At 38.1% G+C, this 20,000-nt stretch overlaps 1 protein-coding gene across 1 annotated transcript in view; it reads left to right on the forward strand.

Moving 5' to 3' along the window:
* Nucleotides 1-20,000, forward strand: part of SORCS2 (sortilin related VPS10 domain containing receptor 2) — a 523,907-nt gene that overhangs the window by 150,149 nt on the left and 353,758 nt on the right. The window contains exon 2 of the mRNA XM_056490195.1: nt 19,587-19,654. Coding sequence (XP_056346170.1) covers nt 19,587-19,654 — 68 coding nt within the window. The remainder of the gene's footprint in view (nt 1-19,586; nt 19,655-20,000) is intronic.

Consider the following 20,000-nt stretch of genomic DNA (forward strand, 5'->3'; position numbering starts at 1 on the left):
TCTTGTGCAGTAGGGAGCTATGTGAACTTCCTTCTGTGGAACAACTAATATATTTAACTCCTCTTGTTAAATGGAAGTCTGTGTTTCTGTGCTTCCTAAGGTCGTGATTTCTGTCCCTTCCGAGCACCCTGCACAGGGTGGTGGGGAAGGGTCATTTTAAGTTTATGATGAGTATTTGAGAAAGTCACCATTCAGGCTTGGAAAATGTTGCTCACACAACTGAACAAGTCCACACTTGTTGCAGTGAGCTGTGGCCACTTGCTGCAGCTGCACTGCTCTTATTTTTTTTTTCTTAAGCTATGGGTCTTCTTGCTCTGAAAGGTTCTGAATTCTTTTCTGTGTGTTTGTATGCAGTTTAACAGTAAAAAATACTTTTGCAGTGGCTTTTTAATTGTTTTTTTATTAGCAGCATCGATTAAGACAGCAATTCATGACAATTTGGCCATTAAGCCTGTGTTGTGGTTTCCACAATACACCATTATCTTCTTTCTTCTTCATAGTGGGCTACTAGCCCAGAATCCCTCCATTTCTGCTGCAGTAACAGGATGGGCTTAAAGGAAATCCCTGGACTAAAAAAAAAAGTGACTCATCTCCCCTTGCTCATTTGCTCACATACATCTATTAAAAATAATTGTGTGATCATTTTGTTAGGAGTGTCAGGTAGAGATTCAATCTTCACAGTCTGTTAAATTTTTCTCTGAAATGTGTTCAGAGGAGGTAATGTTGTGTCAGGCAGGGTGCTGCTGGCTCAGGGCAGGTCCTGCTCGCTCCCTGCCCGTTCTGGCTGCTGCACCTCAGTGCAGGAGATGTGAAAGAGATGCTTTGCAGCCACAGCCCTGGTCGCTCGGGGAAACCAGGCACCCCAGCTAAAAATAGGCTCCTCTAAGTCAGCAGCTTTGCTGTGAATGCACAGCCGTGAGAGCTGATTTGGGTAATAAGTGATTTCCATGGACTGGAAACCAGGGCTAGCTGGGAGGAGACAGGCAGGAGAAAGAGTTTTAATTCTAGCTTTGGCTATTTACAGAGTGCTTGATGTTTCATTCTTTAATTTTGCTAACAAATGTGCATTTCCCTAACATCTCAGTCAATGTCAGAGTTTGATCCCACTCAATGCTTTCCTTACATGAGAGAAAGTGTTTGTCTTGGAGACTGTAAAGTTTTAGCGAATCAAGGACTGTGTGAGGAAAACAAAGAATTATTGTATCTATTCTCTGGTCATGGGGAGTTAAGTGAAGGAGACTTCCTTGAGGCTGAAAATCCACCATCAGAGGAGCTTGATCTGAATTGTCTGTGTTCAGGATGTGTCTCTGGAGTAGTTTCCCTCTTCTCCTTATTCCTGTTTGGCTTGGCTTCCCCTCCCTCTGCAAAGCTCTCTGTAACCCCGCTTCTTTTCACTTGTGCCGCTGAGCTGAACGTGCCCGGCTGCCGGGGGTGATTCCTCTGCTGCAGGGTGAACCTGTGTGAATCACTGTTTCATTTGGTAGTGTAAAAAGACTCGTTTTCTCAGCTATGGAAGATTTTCAGCTAGCTAGTTTGTGGTGCAACGAGGAAAATAAATACAGGGGTTGGGAAATGCAATAGATAAAGGCTTAAGTGGTCACAATTTAAAGCTTAAATTGCCAATTGCGTGACTGGCTAGAAAAAGGAAATCTGAGCAGAAAAAGAAGGCAGTAAACATGATGATTAAGTGGATCTTACTCAGAGTAAATTATAGCATTCCCAAATGAAAGTCTTCTCCTTTACAGAGAAATCATTAAATGTTAAACTCACACTATTATTTGCGTTTCATTGGGTAGACTTGCGTGTGCAGAAATATCCATTTTAATTAGTGTTGAAAAGAAGTCTCGTGTACAGAGCACTGCCTGGTAGGTATTTTTATACTCTCTCTCTGTGAACTCATTTTATATGATGATGATTTCTTCTAATTTTTAATTAACATGTCTAAGTTAGAGTTGGGGAAAATGATCAGTGTTTCATTAACTGCCTCACGCTTGGAGATCTATGCAAACCTAATTGATGTGGTTGCTACAGGGTACTTTGTCAAAATGAGCCATCCTGCCACTACTTTTCTCCCCTTGCTTTTCAGTTGTGAATTTGAGTGAAAGGCATACTGCAACAGCATATAGTTTTACCTCCAAAGTGACAGCATCTGATGTGGCATTACCTTTCAGTGCAATGTTTCACCAAGATTACTTTGAAACATTCTACAGAATGTTTCAAATGTGTATTGGAAGATCTTTTGTGGATCACTGGTATATAGTGCCCCCAACTTTGCAAAGAGAGTATATAACAGTGTTTTGGAAAAGCAGTGAGAGTTTTTCTTGTCCCTTCTCTGGGGAAAATTATTAGCTCAACTCTGAGCATCACAATTTAAAATATACTTGTTAGTGTATAACAAATACTCCTGAATTTATAAATGTTTATTATCATAAAACATTAAAGCTTGTTGTAGCTATTTATTGATTTATTTAGCCATACATACAAATGAGTTATAGTGTCTCACTGGAAAAAACGTTGAGATGTGCGAAGGCTGCATGGTCTAGTGGTCGAGGAGGTGTCCTTGGCTCTGGTCCCAGCTCTGCCACCAACCTGTCCAATGACTGGCACCAAATCAGAGACTCTCAGAAGGGGGTAAGGCTGGAAGGGACCCCAGTGGGATCATCTGATAAAACTTCAACTGAGTACAGCTATTGGCATACTAGAGAAAATAATTTTTGTGGAGGAAGAGACTGTCATTAATCACACTCATTAGTAAGTGAGTATATTTGTACTTAGTATTATCCAATGTAGCTGTAGTGCTACTGTTGCCATAATGTGATAATGAAAAAGGATAGGAAAACAGCAAAGACTGAAACCCAGTGATGCACTCTGTACTCTGACTACAATTTATGCCTTGAAACTGAGTTAAAAATCATAAAGTCTTTTAAAGCAATCTTTTGTCTGAACTTGCTTTTTCTAAGAAAACCAATACTTTTTACTGTGTGCTTATCAAAGTGATAACAACTAACTGCAACAGCAGGGAGAAAGTTGGTAAGTTATAAATTATTCAAATATTTTTTTTATGAAGCCATTATTAAAAGGATGGAAAAAATTGTTTTCCTTACAAAGTGGTGAAAATGGTTATGACATTAAAAAATACTTGGCTTCCTATAAAGTTCTGGGCTTAGAAATTTGATCAACATATCTTTTAAAATATTATATTCACATAAGATATTAAGGCACAAGAGATTAATTTAAGCTACACGTGTGACATGGAATTGCAGAGTAATTGAGGGTGGGAGGAACATCTGGAGGTCATCTGGCCCACCTCCCTGCTCAAGGTGGGGCTCATGTCAAAAGTGAGATGAAGCTGTTAAGGGTCTGTCTGGTTCAGGAATCATTTGAGAACACTGAAGTTAGAGATTCCTCAGCCTCACTGGGTGAACTAGTACCTAGCTACTCTCAGGGTGAAATTATTTTTCTTTTTATATCCTCCTGGAATTTACCCTCCAGGTTGTGGCTTTATTTCTCTTGCTCTCAGGCCCTGGGAAGAATTTGTCTCTCTCTTCTCTTTAGGTAGTGGAAGGTGCTGCCTTAGTCTTCTTTTCACTGGACAAATGGAGCCACCTTACTTTTCCTTTTGTGACACATTCTCTCTAATCATGGTCCTCTACTGGAGTCACTCCAGGCTGTCAGTCTTTGTTGCAGCAGGATCCCAAAGATAGACAGTATTCTAGATTGTGTATGTTTCTGTTGTAGGGAATTACTGAATGATAAATATCAATGAGAGGATCCCCACACCTACCTGGATGTGAGGGGACAGAGCTTATATGCCAGACTTGTCATGAGAAGCTGAATGAAACCAGGAAGGATAAGTTACTTTGTCTTTGCATATTGTATGCCATTTCTGAGGGGAAAAACCAACCAAAACAGGTAGGGAAGAAACCCAGTTTGAAAGAAGAGAGTGCTTGGTTATAGTGGTGATATGAAGTACAAATTCTAAAGCTTCATTTTCCTGGAGAGGTGACAAAGAAGCAAGTTGCAGAGAGATGAGTGAGAGTGTCTTTTGGCACATTGCTCACTGGAACACTGGAGCCAATTTAGAGCAAAACATGATGTAATGCAGTGAACAGTTTCCGTTTTTAACTGTTTCCAGTTCTGCAATTAGGAATGTAACGCATTGCGTTATGAGAATAAAATTTATTTTTCCTAGTAGGCTTTTTAGTGTTGGGTAAATATGACAGTTGAAACACATGGTGTTTCCTTAAAAGCTGTGAATTCAAATGATGGCTTAGTGTTGAAAAAAGGATATTGGGTGTTTACGATCCAAGGCAGGTCTGTCAGCTACAGAAGTCAGAGCGTGTTTTCCACAAGCTGGAATAGTCCGTTCAGGGCAAGTGCCAAGAAAAAGGAAAATCTCCCTTGGGGAAGCAGTGGGGATGTAATTCACAATTTTGTGAAAACTCATTAACTTAGTTTCTAAGCATTAGTTCTGAATCCAGTGCCAGTCAGTATTTCCATATTTTCAATCACCAATATGGATAGTGACATGAATTTGCTGATAAGGTTGTAGATAGCACAGAAATTGCTAAAATAATGAAGGTTGTTGCAAGCATAATCTGAAATGGTTGATTAGATGAAAATTAAAAAATACAGACAGATGGAAAACTGTACATGCAAAGATATAAGGCTTTCAGGATGGAAGACTGCTTTGGGAATTAGCAGCCCTGAAGTCAATGTAAGGTTTTTGGAGTAGCTTCCTCAATGAGTACATCACCTGAACTGATGGGAAAGAGAGCTGATGAAGTTTGTTCTTGGTGTTGATATTCTCCTAGATATGTATTTGTGAACTGAACCTGGAAGATGTTCTTGCTTTAATTTTTCTTTTCTCCTTGTCTCCAGCTGCATACTTTTTCTTCATAAACTTGCTCTTTTGAAGAAAATCAGTTGAATTCTGCTGGCAATTAGCCCAGGGAAGCAGAGACTAGTTAGAATAATTATTGCTTGAGGTGTAGGTGTAGGTCTACAAAGCCTAAGGCTAAACAAGTGGAGACAGATTAAAAACAGCTCTTTGGAGTCTGAGAGATGAATAATGTCTGGGCTTGGAAAGTTCTTGAATTCATGGGGACAACCTGGTGGGGTGTTTGCAAAATTGCTGATTATTTTTGTATGTATATGCATCCATTTAGTCCCTCCTTTGCATGGCCTGATTTTATTAGCCATACTTGCCAAGTGATTGTTCACTTTTAGGGAAAAAAGAACAAAATGCTTTAACTTAGTTTTCCAATAGCAGCACTATGCTGGCTTATCCCAGGATCACTGTTCCTGGAAACCTGTGGTGAAGTTCCTGTAATCTGTTTGTGGGCTGGCCATAAAGGGTATATCAAGAACAGGCAAGAAAATTAACTTGGCTTTGCCTTTGGTAACTGCTGCTGCTGAGATCTGGTATCCTCAGAAATGTCCTCAATTCTGGAGAATATATTCTGAAGATAAGGGGTGAGGGGTAGAGAAGGGACCCAAAAAAAATCATCCAGATGCTGAAAAGTCAGCTTTATGAAGTGAATTGTAGGGAGGCCAGTCATTAATCTTATCAAAGAGAAAGGGTCAAAAAGAAATGTGATTACTGTGTGTAAGTACTTATTTATGGAGAATATATTTGTCAGCAGAGGTCTTTTAATCTTCTATAAAAGCACATGACAAGATCCTGTAGATAAATGTTGAAGGTAGATAAATTTATTCAAGAAATAAGTCATCATTACTTGTTTGGCTGCAAAAATAAATGTGGAACTCATTGCTAGAGGAAGAGGTAGGAGCAGTGTATTTTTTGAAGTGTAGATAGCTGCATTTTCTGCTATGTGCTTCAAATATGTTTCTGAGTTATATGGATTTGGGTCTGGAAGTGTAGGAGGAGAGGAAAATGGACAGAGAGGAGCAGGTGATCCTTCCTAGCTTTGGATTTAGCATCTGAGATGCCTTCAGTTTAATTCTTTCACTGGAGGGTTGTTTGTGTTTATAATGGCTGCAAATCTAAAGCAACCTGATAATTACCTGACACCACAGAATACCAGTCTGCAGGAGGTCACAAAAAATCCCTTTTGCTCCTGAACATGTTCTTGGCTCCAGGTGCAGTCACACCTGCCCACATGCACCCTTCAACAAACTCATGTTGCTTTAGGGAGCTGAGGACAGCCACAGCCTGGGAGGTAATGCACACAGATATCCAGATCTCTGGCTTACCACCTCTTTATGAAGGGAGCTTTTTTAGGAAATGTAATTGTGTTTTGTGCTTTTTGAGAACCATTTCCACTGTACAGAATTATTCCTGCCTCATTGCTTTGTTGAGAGACTATCTTCTCCTTATGCCTGTGTCATGGCAATCTTGACTATGGGAATTTTGTCTTTGTCTTCCTATCCCCATGTAAGAGCAAAATGTCAAATTATCAGTTAGAATAAATCAGAATGTTTCTGGTGCTTAAACCTTCAGGAGAAATCAGGGGATCTTACATAAAATATAAGCAGTATTAGGCTAAGTTCTTAGGATCTAGAACCTACCAGTTTAGAGAATCTAAAAGCTGGACTGCAGAATGCCTTTCTGAGGTGCCTAAGTACAGAAATCCTTCACTTTACAGTAAAAGGAACCATGGCCAGGAAGCAAAAATACTTTTTTAGTTCAGGAAATAATTACCTTCTCTGACACCCTAGTAAACACTTACTCTGTGGCTTTATCCTCTTGGATTCATTCTGAATTTAGCCAGAAAATATTTGGCTTTGTGATCATTATCTGCCATTACCTGCTGTGAAGATTGTTACATTTCACTGTATCGAACGCTATTGGAATTAAGATTATAGTTGCAGAAATACAGATTTCCACAGATTTGCAGCTCAATTCTGAGCATTCTGAGTAGGAAACATTTAGCTTGAGGCAGTCATTTAATTTTTTATTTCTGTCTTTTTCCTTTGGTGTTGAAAATAAAATTTTCATCATCTTTGAAAGTAAAATAAACAAACTGTCCTGGAAGCTTGCCAATTCCCACCTTCCCCCTCCTTTTTGCTTTTGTCCGTCCTCCTACCTCTCTTCTAGCTGCAGTGGGATGGACTCTTTTCTCTGGTCTATCAGTGTGAAATAACCATGAGAGTCACTGCAGAGCTGGAAAGTAATTAATAATTAAAGACAGACCCAGAGAAATGTATCTATAATGCATTGATTTCTGGTGGGAGGAGTAAGTTGCTTTTTTCTTTTTAAGTGAAAGAAAGAATTAGCAACTAGTCTTCATTTTGGACAGAATTCCATTTTGCAGAATTCAGATTACACTTCATATTAATCTTGTTAATTTATAATGCTGTTTCTGGGCCTGGGGAGTTGGGACTTAAGATTTCAAATCTCTCTCTGTATTGGTATTAGCCAGTCATACACAGCCACAGACTGTTAGTATTCTTTACTCTGAGAAAATAAAACAATTAAAAGAAAAAGAAAGGAAGGAGGGACAACTCTAGGTACCAGGATACTAAAACAAAAACTTGCCTGAGCTGTGATCAGAGACCCTGCATGTTTCTCTAAGCTATTTTTCTTAAGGCACTTAGGAGGAAAAATTTCTTAGGGACTGACAGATCTCCAAATAGCTTAACTCACACAAAAAATAGGCACTGCTCTGGTTAAGATAGAAACCAAGAACTGAACTGATGTGTTTGAGTATCTGTTTCCCCTTCCTGGCTGATGCATTTCTCTGATAGCACTTTTACTGCCTGTTCATTTTATTCATGGAGAACTTGCATTATTTCCAGATACCTGATAATTTCTACTTCTTCACTGTAGTCCCCTGACCTTTATGTCCATACTAGATCTCTTCTTTCTTTTGTTAAAATTTTTTTTGGATCATCACCTATTGGTACCTTGATTAAGAGCTGTATATATTATATCTCCTTCCTGAGAAATGCACTTCAGACTGCTTGTGTTGTGATTTGGGGAAGGGATAGATAAGCTGCAAAAAATACCATTTTAGGTACATTGCTGTCAGTTTGTTGTCACAGAGATTAAAGAATGCTTTCACCTTCTCTGGACCAAGGAATATGGAGGGGACGTGATTTCTTTCCCTGCTGATGTGGAATCAATGCCCCTGAGATTGCTTAGGTATCTGTGGGTAGTGCTCTGAGCTGGGCAGTTTGTGAACATAGGTAGAAAATCCCTGGGCTAAAATCTCCCAGCACTGAATTTTAAAATTTGTAATTTCTCTCTTCACATAGCAGTAATAAGGATGCTGTATTAATTAACTATTGTGATGTGTTATCCTTGCTCATTTTAAGTCTCTCAGAAAGGAAGGCTGAGTCACTTTGCTCTGTATTTTTCCTATATCATGCACAAACATTTTCATTGGGTTACCATTTATACAACTGACTATTAAAAGTCAATTTTTAGTTTAAATAAACTATTGTTTCTTTATTTTTAACACTCTATTTCCTGAAGAAATGTCACTGGTCTTCTGTTTGGAAAAAGACAATTCATTGAAAAATTGGCAGGGAAGGTAGAAGGCTTTTTGGATTACTCCTCCCCCCCTCAAGACTTGGTCAGTCTTGACATGCTTCTGTCTTCAGGAGGTGGCTGAGTAGAACTTGAACAGATGTTTTATTCATTTTACTGTGTCTACAAAATATGTTTCTACAGCTATTTCTTGGGCTGCATTGAAAGCTTCTTTTTCCTTCTATTTTCTTTTTGAATGATATAGGCCTACTGCCTTGTCTAAGACAATGATGAGCTTGGGAGAGTTTGGAAAATAATTGCTGCTGATGAAAAGATATTTTCTGTTCCAAAGTGGGGAAATGAAAGGAATTGAATATTGTTTTAGATATATGGGTGATGCATTTTTCCCATGGCTTCTAATCTTATAAAATTCTTGCAAAATACAGTATTTAAAAAAATAACAGCAAATATATGTAGTTGATCAGGGATTGACATAATAGGTGTGATTTCCAGTATTTACTTCTGCTTACTTTCTCTTGTACACTGTGAGTGAACTTTTAATTCAAGAAATAGCTATTTAGAGATATCTTCAGCAGTGTAAGTTCATGCTGTATGGTGAAAAAGCATTGTTAAGTTTAGCTCTAGCCATTCTCTTTCAGTAGTCTCATGTCCATTATAACTTGCCATTTAAAGCCATAAATTTGCACAATGACATGCATTTTGTGGAAAATACAACATGGTTGTTTTTCCTGTGCACAGGTTGTGTGAACTTGCAAATACTGGTTTCATCAAAACTGGATCCTTCTCATCATGTGAGAAATTTCAAGATCTGATTTTTTTTCCCTGTGTTTAGAATGGGCTTAATCCACGTTCTAATTGGTTTAGACTTTGCATCAGACTCTTAGTAAATGCATGGATGTGGAAGTGGGAGGAGGGAGCAAATAAAACATCCATTTTCTGGACAACATTGACCAGAAAAGCTGCCATTGGTTTTGGGCTGTGGCTTCTGAGCTCTGGCTATTACTGTCTTTCTGTCATGGCATCAATTAAACCCCTAAGTTGAGAAAAATAATTTGCAAGAATTTAAAGGTTCAGGTTTTTTTCTTTGTTTTGAGATAAGTTAATTTCCATAAGAAAAAGACTGTTGACTGGTAAACAGAGAAGACAGTTCTCTAAGTTTTAGAAATAAAATACAAACAGAGACAGGCATTTACAATTCAAATATAGAACAAACTCATTAGGAAAAATGATTGGAAAATAAATAGCAGTTCCAGAGAGATCCTCAGTATAATAAAGGACAACAGTAAATGTCATGTACATTGTACAGTAGTTTTAGCTGTCTGATAGTATAAAGTTCTGTTGTAAAATCATGGTCATACCTGCCATTTTGAAGAAATGAAATATGGGGATTTTTAGTAGTTAAAAAATTTAGTCTTCTGCCCCTTCTGAGATGATATATATAATTTTACACATTTCTTCAACTCCTTCCTTTTATTCCTTGGTGGAAAAAATGAATTTTTGCCATATTGAAGATGTTGCCTCTTTGCCCAGTTTCTGTTACATGTCAGGGCATTGGTGGTACAGAAGCTCATAACTCCTGCAGACCTGGCTCCACAGGGTGGGTGTGCTGCTGTGTGTTGTGGGTAGCAGTGACAGGGAAAGGGTCTTGGGACCCTGAAAGCTTTTTGGGAGATGTGGGAATTTGTTTTGGGATCATTATGGATCAGAAAAGAAGATCCTTGGGGTTAGGCATATGGAATTTAGACATGTCTTGGTCCTGCTTCTCAGTTTGTTCTCACTTTATCTGATGTTTTCTTCTCTGCCTGGACTTCTCCTGCAGCTTATTTAGATAGGGATTCATCCAGTCTTTCTGACATGGCCAAGCTGGAAGTGTAGGTCCTCAGTATGATAAATCACTAGGAAGCCAAATACTTTCAAAGAACTATTCACATCTAGATGGGCAAAATTGATGTCTAGAGGTAGGTCTCTCTTTTCCAATCCTAAACTGGAATAAGCCAGGGTGATACATCTGTCTCTATTTTTCAACTGTAAAATAGACATCATGTTAAGGGGGTGCAAGAAGACTGAAATGACCACATTTCTACAGAAAAGAGCTGCAAGAAGGTGTAAGTATAGAGATAACTGTTCAGAAGTGTTCTAGGCATGAATTAAAAATATTTTCCTTCCACTTCTTGTGCTCCTTAACTGTTGTGCCTATCCATAAATCCATGAAGACAGAAAAGAGTAGTGCTCATAACATGAAGAAAGAAGTCCTTAGCATATTTCTAAAACATTCTGTGATCACAGGAAGAGACCAACCATGAAAAATATAAATCTTTAAGTGGGAGAATTTCACATTAAGAGTTTATTACTAAAACTGCTTTGCAACTCTAGCTACAACTGATTAAATGCTGACATGCAAAAACTGTCTCTAAAGGATCTGTTGAATACCTGTCTTTACTAGAGTAAAATAAAGAAATATAGATCTCATTTATCAGGGCCTACAATCTTTTCCTGCTTGTATCTACTTGATCTGAGGGTCATTTGAAATGTACTGGAGATTTGAGATTGGAATGGGTGGCTAATTTGAAGCCTGGCTCTAAGATGACTAATTATGTTATTCTGCTTCATACTGGTTAAACTAAAGCATAGTGTCTGTACAATAAGAGGGATCCAAAATGATGTGGCATTGCCTGGTAAAATAGCTGTTCCCTATCACAGATAATGCTATATAATTCCACTTAGCTTTTTTATGTCCCCATGGCTCTTAAAGTAATGGACACCTAGGGCAGAGCCTGGGTGAGGAAACACAAAACGCTGGCAAAAACTCATTGCTCACAGATTGGAAATCTCCTGGTTTGGCTTCAGACTGAATGTGGAGAACTTTCCAGCACTCCCTCAGTTGCTCCAATGTTTTCTTTGACGTATTTGGCCCCTGACCAATTTTCCCAACTGCTCCCAAGCCCTTTCTAATAGTCTCCTAACCCACTTGGATGTTCCCTCAGCTCCTTTACGCCCTTTCCATTGGCACGGATATGAAGTTCTGCTGCTTCAGGAATAATGCTGAAGATAAATGTGCTTTCATCCTTCTTCTCAAAAGGGTTCATTCCCAGTATTTCACAGTAGCTGAATTCTGTTAATGCCATTTGAGGTGTTCCAAATTGATGGTGAATGGGGCCATGGGGAGCAGGCAGGCTTGGCATTTGAGTGGGAATGGTTCCCTCTCACATTACACTAGGGGCAGAGTGTTAGTACTTCTGAAATTAGTTATTTTAGCAAGATAAGTAGAGATGAAGCAGTTAAAACGAAAGGCAGTCAGAGAGAGACCAACTTCCACCCAGGAAAAGTGAGTTGTGTTGGGCCTTGACTGTCCCTGTGTGAAACTGCAGAGTGTGGTCCTTTGTTTGGAGAGGCACCCAGGCACTCCTCACTGGGAAGGTGGTCGAGCTGGGGACTAGAGGACTTTTGTTAGACAGCACCTGGAGTATCAGCCCCAGATCTGCTTTGGGTTATTCCTGTTTTATAGGCAACCTGATTTTCTTATTTATTTATTTATTTTTATTTTTATTATTCTCCTTCACTCCTTCTTTTGTGTAATTTTCCAGGCCTGATTTTGATTTTGGAATAAGCAGAGTTAAAGTATCCTTGACCATGTAAATGCTGATTAGTGCAACATACACGCTCTACATCACAATAGGTGTGAGACAAGTTTTGCATCTGCCTCTGGTTTGTCTCCTGTCTTCTGACTGAAATATTAATCAGCTTCATTCTGTCACTGCAGTAGAAGTGCCTTGGTCTTTAGCATGTTTGTTCTGCCAGAGCTCCTTTCAGGTAGGAGTGTGGCCATGTTCCACTCTGTATACCCATGTTTATCTTTCTTGTTCCTACAGAACAAACTGAGGCACCTACAATATTCAGTTAACATAAATTTCAGCCCTTATTCATGATAAAGAAGGATATTAAACAGTGTGATTCTCTGGCTGATCTTCATGAAACATCAAAGTCCTGGCTTCCATGTACAGTCTTTATAAAGCTTTGTTTATGATAGACAATTAGGTCTCATTTGAACAGCATTAGCCATTTCAGAGATAATTAAATGTTATTTTGAGGTCATTGTAGGTTGATGACACCTCTAGTAAATATGATGTTATTTGGTACAATGATACTTAATCCTGTGGTTCTGGTGAAGACAGAGCAGCTGTGAGGGAGAGCAACCAATGTGAACATGTCTGCCAACAGCCCTGTGTCAAAGGAATGCTCTGCCCAGCTTGTGGTATCCTCCTCTGTAGCTATTTCCATATGTCTTGCATAATAATTTAATTTCTGAAATAAAAAGCATAGGTATTTTTATATGTAAATATTTTTCTTTTTTAAAAAAAGGCTCTGGCCTTGAGAAAGAATTTAGTGATGCAGATTAGAAGCTCACTTTCAATTTTTATATTTTACGATTGGGCAGTAGCACCACATGAGAAACTGGGAATATTTCACAAACTGCACTTAAAATCTGATTTTGTTTTCTGGTAGTGAATACTATATAATAGTGATGATCAAGGTAAACAGCTTATCCATAATATTGGATTGCTGAAATATTTGGAAGAGACTAAAGATGTTTTACATATGCCATCTTTCAATGTTAGCTCTGCTTCCTCTTGAATTTTCATGGGAATGAAAAAGAATATTCACATAATAAGTTTGGTTCTGCAGGAAGGATTGTTAATTCAATTTAGAATACATTAGTAGGGAAGATAAGTAAAGCTAGTCTGTATTTAAAAAAGAATCACTATTAGGAGACTAGAGAGACAGGAAAAAATAGTCTTGCTTCATGCTTTAGAAATTTATTCTCTTGGCATGTTTGCAAATGTGGTTTTAGGAACTAATCAAATGCTATGTTAAATATTTAAACCTAAAAATTGCTCTGGTTTTGCAGTAAAAGGCAATGACAGAAAACTGGAGATTTTTGTGTCAGAGGTGACATTGTTTGGGGCTGTTTGAAAAAGAACAGGAAGTTTAATTGAACAAGTCATTAATATATTACAGTTTTCAAAGCTGCAGATTTGAGTCTAATAATTCTGTGGCCCTCAAACTGAGTTCCCTCCCATTTGCTCAAGCAAGCTCTGCATCTGCAGCATGCCCAGAAGTCTTGGACCTGCATCTAATGGTTCTAGAAAGGAGCAGCAATGTGAAGATGTTGAAGTAGTAGCAGTTCAGATTGGCTGATCAGTTCTATACATGCTTGAATTTTTGGGGACTGACCATTAAGAGGTACATAACAACAGTCTCTGTTCTTGTGTGGTGGGTCAGGCAGTGCCACATAGAAACCTGTGCTTATCCAAGCTCCAGCTGCTAACACCTGCACTAGCAGCCCAGCTGCCTGAGTTGCAAATTACTGAAGATGGGAAAATACATTTGGGAAGCATCTTTATTTAGATGCCTTCCCCATTCTTACATTTTTTGTACTTTTTTGCTTATTGCTGTTCTAGCTGCATCTGTGCTATGAACTTGGGGTATAAACTGATATGGCTGCTTCAGCCATATGGGTATCTATTTCTCTGTTAAATATGATTGAAATCAGTCAGTGAATTTAGAATTAAAGGTAGGAATGAGAAGCCAAGCCCATATATACACAGTGTCATATACATGTAGTGGCATCACATAAACATAATTTTCCTTGCATTGAAAATCTGGCATGAGTTGGGAATAGTTGATGATGACGGTGATGTTGAAGACTTCTTGTGTTCTGCACTGTAGGCTCTGAGGGCAGTAGGCTTTTTTGTTCTGTGTTTGTACAGAGCTAACAGAGTATAATCCTGTTCTGTGCTAGACAGTGGATTAAATATTTTTTATATCTCAAAGTTTGTATGAATGTTTTCAGGGTTAATGTGTGAAGTACTATGTTTAAAAGGATTTTGAATCTGGAAGCAATCACAACCACTGCTTTCAAGACTATGCACTTTTTCAGCTCTTGTGGATGGAAATATCTCTTAGAAACAGGAACTGAGCCATTATTGTGTCTTACTTTGAATTATGAATTAATTCACTGTACGGAATTATTACTAATGTTTAAGACAAATGCACTGGTATAGTCAGTGACTTCATGCACAGTAAGTCCTCTTGTCTCCCAATACAATTTAGCTGGAAGAAATAGAAATCTAATTCTGTAAGTATTTCATATTAAATCATGTATTGCTTTTATGAACTTTATTACCAGAGAGGAGTAGAAGCTTATACAGTGAATTCTTAGTAACCCTAAGTAATGGTTTAAATGTTTGCTTTTTTTTACCTTTCATCATAGTACTGCAACAGAGTAAACCTAAATTCTCTTTTTCAGCATAATCAAATTATGATGTAGTTATTAATAGTGGTATGGTAGTTTGTCCATATAATAGCCCTGTAGTAATGTACCTTTTCATATTAATAATTTCCTGAATTTTATTTTTCTCATAAGAATCTTTGTTTTAAATAAAAAAAGTGAAAATTAACATTGCTCTGAGCATGATGATTGAAGAGCCTGCTGCTGCAAAAGTGGAAATGGCTTGAGGGATTGAGCAGTAGGTGGTTGCCTGTAATTTGATATGGAGGATTTTGATTATTAGTTGTCAAAAAAGTTCTGGAATTACAGAGGGTGGTAGTGAAAAATTAATAGGATGTGCCTAGAACCTCTTGATCTCCCCAAAATAGTTGTGGTGTACAGTGGAAGAGTTAAATAGCTGAAAAGGTGAGTGAGGCTGTGTTTTTGAGCAAAAGAGCAGCTAATGTTCCAGTCATAGAGAGTATTAAGTGCTGGTTCAAGTGACTCTCATAAACACTTCTTTAGATTTCAGTGGTTCATTCACATGAATTAAATTAAGCAGATGTTAAAAAGATTGCAGAAACTCGAATCTGTCTGAGGAGTTTATTTTCCTGGTAGCTCTGGCTGCCCAGAAGTACTTACAGCATGTTCTCACTTTCTAAAAACTTGAGAAAATGCTTGTAATTGTGCATTTGAAAGTATGAGACTTTTGCTATGAAGCTTCTGCATACATACAAAAAAGCCCAACCTAAAATCACAAATTTCAAGGGTCAAATAAGAATTTTTCTGTAAGAATCTGCATGTAGATAGAAAAAGAGAGATCTTTGTTAAGAATTGTCCATGAAAAAAAACATCATGGAGGGAGCATGGGGAAAAAAATAAAATAGTTTTCCAAAAGTCGATGTTTATCAAAAAGAGAATGATCTTAGCAAATCCTCTGCAGAAAGATAAAATATAAACACCAGGAAAAGTGATTGATCTAGAATTCATTCCTTTTTGCTTTTTCAGCCCTCTTAGCTGACATGGTGATGAAAATAGAGGATTAAAATGAGCTTCTTAAAGCCAAAATTTTATTAGGAAATGATTAAATGCACATTGTGTCTTGTAAAGTGAAGTTGTTCTCTTTTCAGCCCAGCCTTGCTGCAAAGCATTTTCAGAGGAGAGCAGCAGAAAAGGAGAGGGGATAAACATAGATAATTCTAACTTTCCTTGTTCATGGGTAATAATATCTGGAATTTTCCATTTATTTTCCTGGTCTGTCATTCACTGAAAACCCCTGAAGACAGGTCTATATCCAGAAAGGATTTTGGGTCAGAACTGCTTCAACTCCTTTGTTTGGAGAACAGTTTTGAGCAGTGACTGCTGCAGCAGTGAGGATTCACACAGGGAGGAATGAAGTTATGGAAGCAGGGGAATGATGTGGGAGAATCAAAATTCCATCTGTGCACCCCACTGCCCCTCTCCCCCCCCAAAAAAAGGAGGGGGAGGCTGAGGTAGAGAAATTTCTGAAGGCCCAGCACAGAGAAAATGACTGGAGCAAGTGATTTCTTCCATAGAAAACTAACTTTTAATGCACATTGCATTTGATTCTTAGAATCCTGAGGGATTTGTCTTCCATACTGTGCCACATAGAAATACTGGCTTTATGGAGAGGCCTTTTCCAAAGGCTTTGGTAAAGATCAGGTAACAGAGTACCAATTTGGTGATAAAAGCTGAAAGATTTCACTTTCTTTTTTCCCTTGCAGTATTTTTGTCCAGAAGCTCCATCAGGTGTTTTTAGGTCCCTAGCACACAAGAATAATTAATCATTGTCACTTCCATTGTCATATTCTGGAAGTGAACTCAAAGAATTGTGGGTAAATTTAAGATCAAATGGTTTAAAATGTTTTCATAAATCTCTGTAAGTCTGGATGGAGATTTCTAGATAATCCTATAAATCCATCTTAAAGTAAAAAATCTGATAAATCTATTTTTCCTTCATTGCCTAAATTTATTTTAACTGTCAAATAATAACAGAAAAAAAGTTAAATTTATTTTAGCTGTCCATGACTGGTGGTAGTATGAGCTGATTAAGAATCATATCCTTGATCATTGCTCAGTTGCTGCTGTGCCTCTCCCCAGCCACAGGCCACCCAAGCACTTTCACTAGGAAAACCATGTGTATGAACCATTGGCTTCAATCCAGCCTGTAAAATGCTCATAATTATGGAGTCTCATTAAAATGAAATTAGTGAAACAGGCTTCTGCTCTTAAAAATGGTGGGTAGAATCCAGAGATCCTGAAGACCTTTATGCTTTCATTGTGAGATAATTCCTTCTGTTCTTTGGATCTATCTATTAATTCAGAAAAGCTGCAGAACTCCTGAAAAGATGCCCACAGTCTAAAGGACTGTGCTGTAAAATCTGTTAAATAGCTGGTCTCCATTATTCAGGCACTGGGATGGAATCCACTGGCATGGTTGAAATGATGGTCAGCTCCTCAGCAGCTCCCTGCTTCTTGAGCTGTGACAAGAATCTGCTAATGGTGTTCAGGAGTTCAAAGATAATTTCTTATGGCTTTTGTTTCCAAAGTGCAAAATAAGGTGTTTTAATTTTTACATTAATTTACCAGTCAGGCTGGAAAGTACTGACATCTATTTTTCAGAGCTCTGACTCAGTTTCAAGCACCAATTCTGCAGCATCAAGAAGATGCTTGGCTGCTTATGGCTGTTTCCCACTGCAGTCTGCAGTTTCCTTTGCAGTTTTTTTGCAGAAAGCCCTTCAGCTGAAGTGTGTGGAACAGCAGTGGCTCTCTGGTTCAGTGTGTGCATGGCCAGATGAACTGCAGGTAGCCAGCACTGAGCCTGACAGTCTTTAATGCTTCTGACAGGTGCTGATACAGAAAGAGCTTTTCTGGAAGGTTCTTCATACAGGTTGTGCTCAAAGCAGGTGGACTGAGGGTGACCCAACAGGATTTTCTGTGTGTGATTTTAATCACTTTAATGTAGGAATGGAACATCAGGCTTAGCCTGTGGCTCGATGGCCCCACCACCTGTGGCCAAAAATTATCTGAATTTTAAAATTTCTAGTCCTAGGATGTACAGGATGAAAAAAGTTGGCTCACCAAGTTCAGGATTCAGCCTCCATTTTTACATAAATGGAAGGAAGCAAAGTATAATCTCTTGTATTTTTAGGTATTTTCTTTTTTTTTTTTTATTTTTTATTTTTATGTATTCTTGTATCTCTTAAAAAAAATAAATTCCAGATCAGTTTTTGTGACTTAAGAGGAATTATATTTGTTTGGAAAAGCACAGTCTCAAACTTTTTCCTTACTAATTGGAACCAATAGATGCTCCCAGTAGTGAAGTTTCTTTTTTTTTAATTGCAAGTGCCAGAAAAAGCTGTAGTTAAGACTGACAATACAATAAATAGCTGACCTGGTGGAACGTGCTTGGGCTGTGGCCAGGAATCTCATCCATAGATACACTCTCCTTTGGGAAATGGTTCTTTCTCTTTGTTTTGTAAGTCTTGTAGTAACCTATTTTTTCCATTTTTTTTTTCTTTTCTTTTTTTAAGCCAAACCTTTATTTTTATAGATAATCAAATCCAAAATAGTGATCTGGCAGATTGTGACTCTTTTGAGAATAGGAGTGAATAACACTACTTGTGAATTATGGATTGTTTCCACTTTTGCTTATATCAATATACATCCAGGAATACGTGTTGTGAATTTATTAGGTTTGGCTAACCCTGAGTGAGACTGGTATTATACCTCAGTTCTGTAAAACACTGCATTATTTCCATGTAATAACTTCCTCGGCCTGGAATTCTGTTCTCTCACAAGCTCCAGCATACAAGGAGTGCAGCATAAATGTATCATCAGCATATTAATTATCTGACTAATGAAAGTGAATGCCTACAGTTGCTGTTTGCTGGAGATTTCATCTGGTGGTCAGGAGCAGAGCAGTGCCTCTTCAATTACAGCTTGCTGCAGACTGTTGGAGGCTGGGGTTGACCCCACATTAAGGAAAGCCTCCAGCTGTAGGGAACAGCCTGTTCTACCTCTGTGGGGCTGCTATGGCATGTGGCTCTAAGAGCCATTAATATGGACTGGCAGCAAGTGAAAGAACCCTGTATAAGATCCAAACATAAACCAAATATTGAGCTTGACTCCACTGGTTGTGGACTAGGGCTTTACATTATTTGACCAGTGAATTTGTCAAGTCTTGAGCAGATGGAAAGTTTTTCTTGCTGACTCTTTTCATAGAGTGAAGATGTTTTGTGGGTGAAATTTGCTTGTGTATTTTGTTGGCTCTTGCTGATGAAGATGAGTAATTTACTGAGCACAGAGCTGGTTCATGAAGGGGAAAAAGTGATAGCAATGAAAGTTGCATTGCTGATCTTGTAAGGAAAGCCAGAGCTAATTTTTTTCCTGATTTTTTTAATCTGAATAATCAAAATTAATCACCATTGTTTAACACTTTGGATAAAAAAATAATTGGTTCTCTAGAGTTGCCTCCTAAATTTAAACCAGCAGCCAGATTGTTTTTTCCTAATCAGAAAGTCATAAAGATTGCTTGGGGAATGTTGTGTGGTGATGGTATTTATGTGACAGTTCCAACTACACTGCTTATGTGAAATGGGCAATCTTTCACAGTCACCAGGTTTGCAGAAAACTTCAAGTGCTGAAATGACTCTTCCTAGAAAGAGAAATGAAAAATCCAGGCTAAAAAGCAAAACTCTTAAGAGCTAAAAATGAAGTGCAATGCTGTTCAGATTTTCAGAAGCCTCACTTTTGTATTTCCCAAATTATGCTGCCCGTGTCTGTTTGTGTTTCTTACATCAGTTTACATATTTAAATCTATTTATTCTCATTTTCTTTTAGGTGATCCTGATCCTTACCAAGTATTATCATACTGACATGGGGAAAGTTCTGGAGAGCTCTTTGTGGAGGTAAATCTCTGCTTTTTTCATAACCTTCTCTTCTATTGTTCTTGGAATAGATCCATCACTGAGTTGAGTTGGTAGCTGACTGGTGCTATTGTAGTAAGATTATCCAGATTGTCATCAGCCCTAAGTCCTTCTCTTCCTTACATGCATTTCCTGTAGTTGAATTAGAATTTTTAATGAGTTTTAGCAGTAGAAAGAAAGAATGATGGAGAATATAAGGTACCTTTGTGATGCCACTTTATAAGTTGCCATGTTTTTCCTTTCCCTAGAAATTCTGTACCAAATTTATGTAAAAAGTTTGAAATGCTTGCTGTGTTGGGATGTGTCTTTTGGGAATTCTTGTTGTTTG

The sequence above is a fragment of the Oenanthe melanoleuca genome, chromosome 4 (assembly GCF_029582105.1).
Source record: "Oenanthe melanoleuca isolate GR-GAL-2019-014 chromosome 4, OMel1.0, whole genome shotgun sequence".
In the NCBI taxonomy this organism is placed as follows: Eukaryota; Metazoa; Chordata; class Aves; order Passeriformes; family Muscicapidae; genus Oenanthe; species Oenanthe melanoleuca.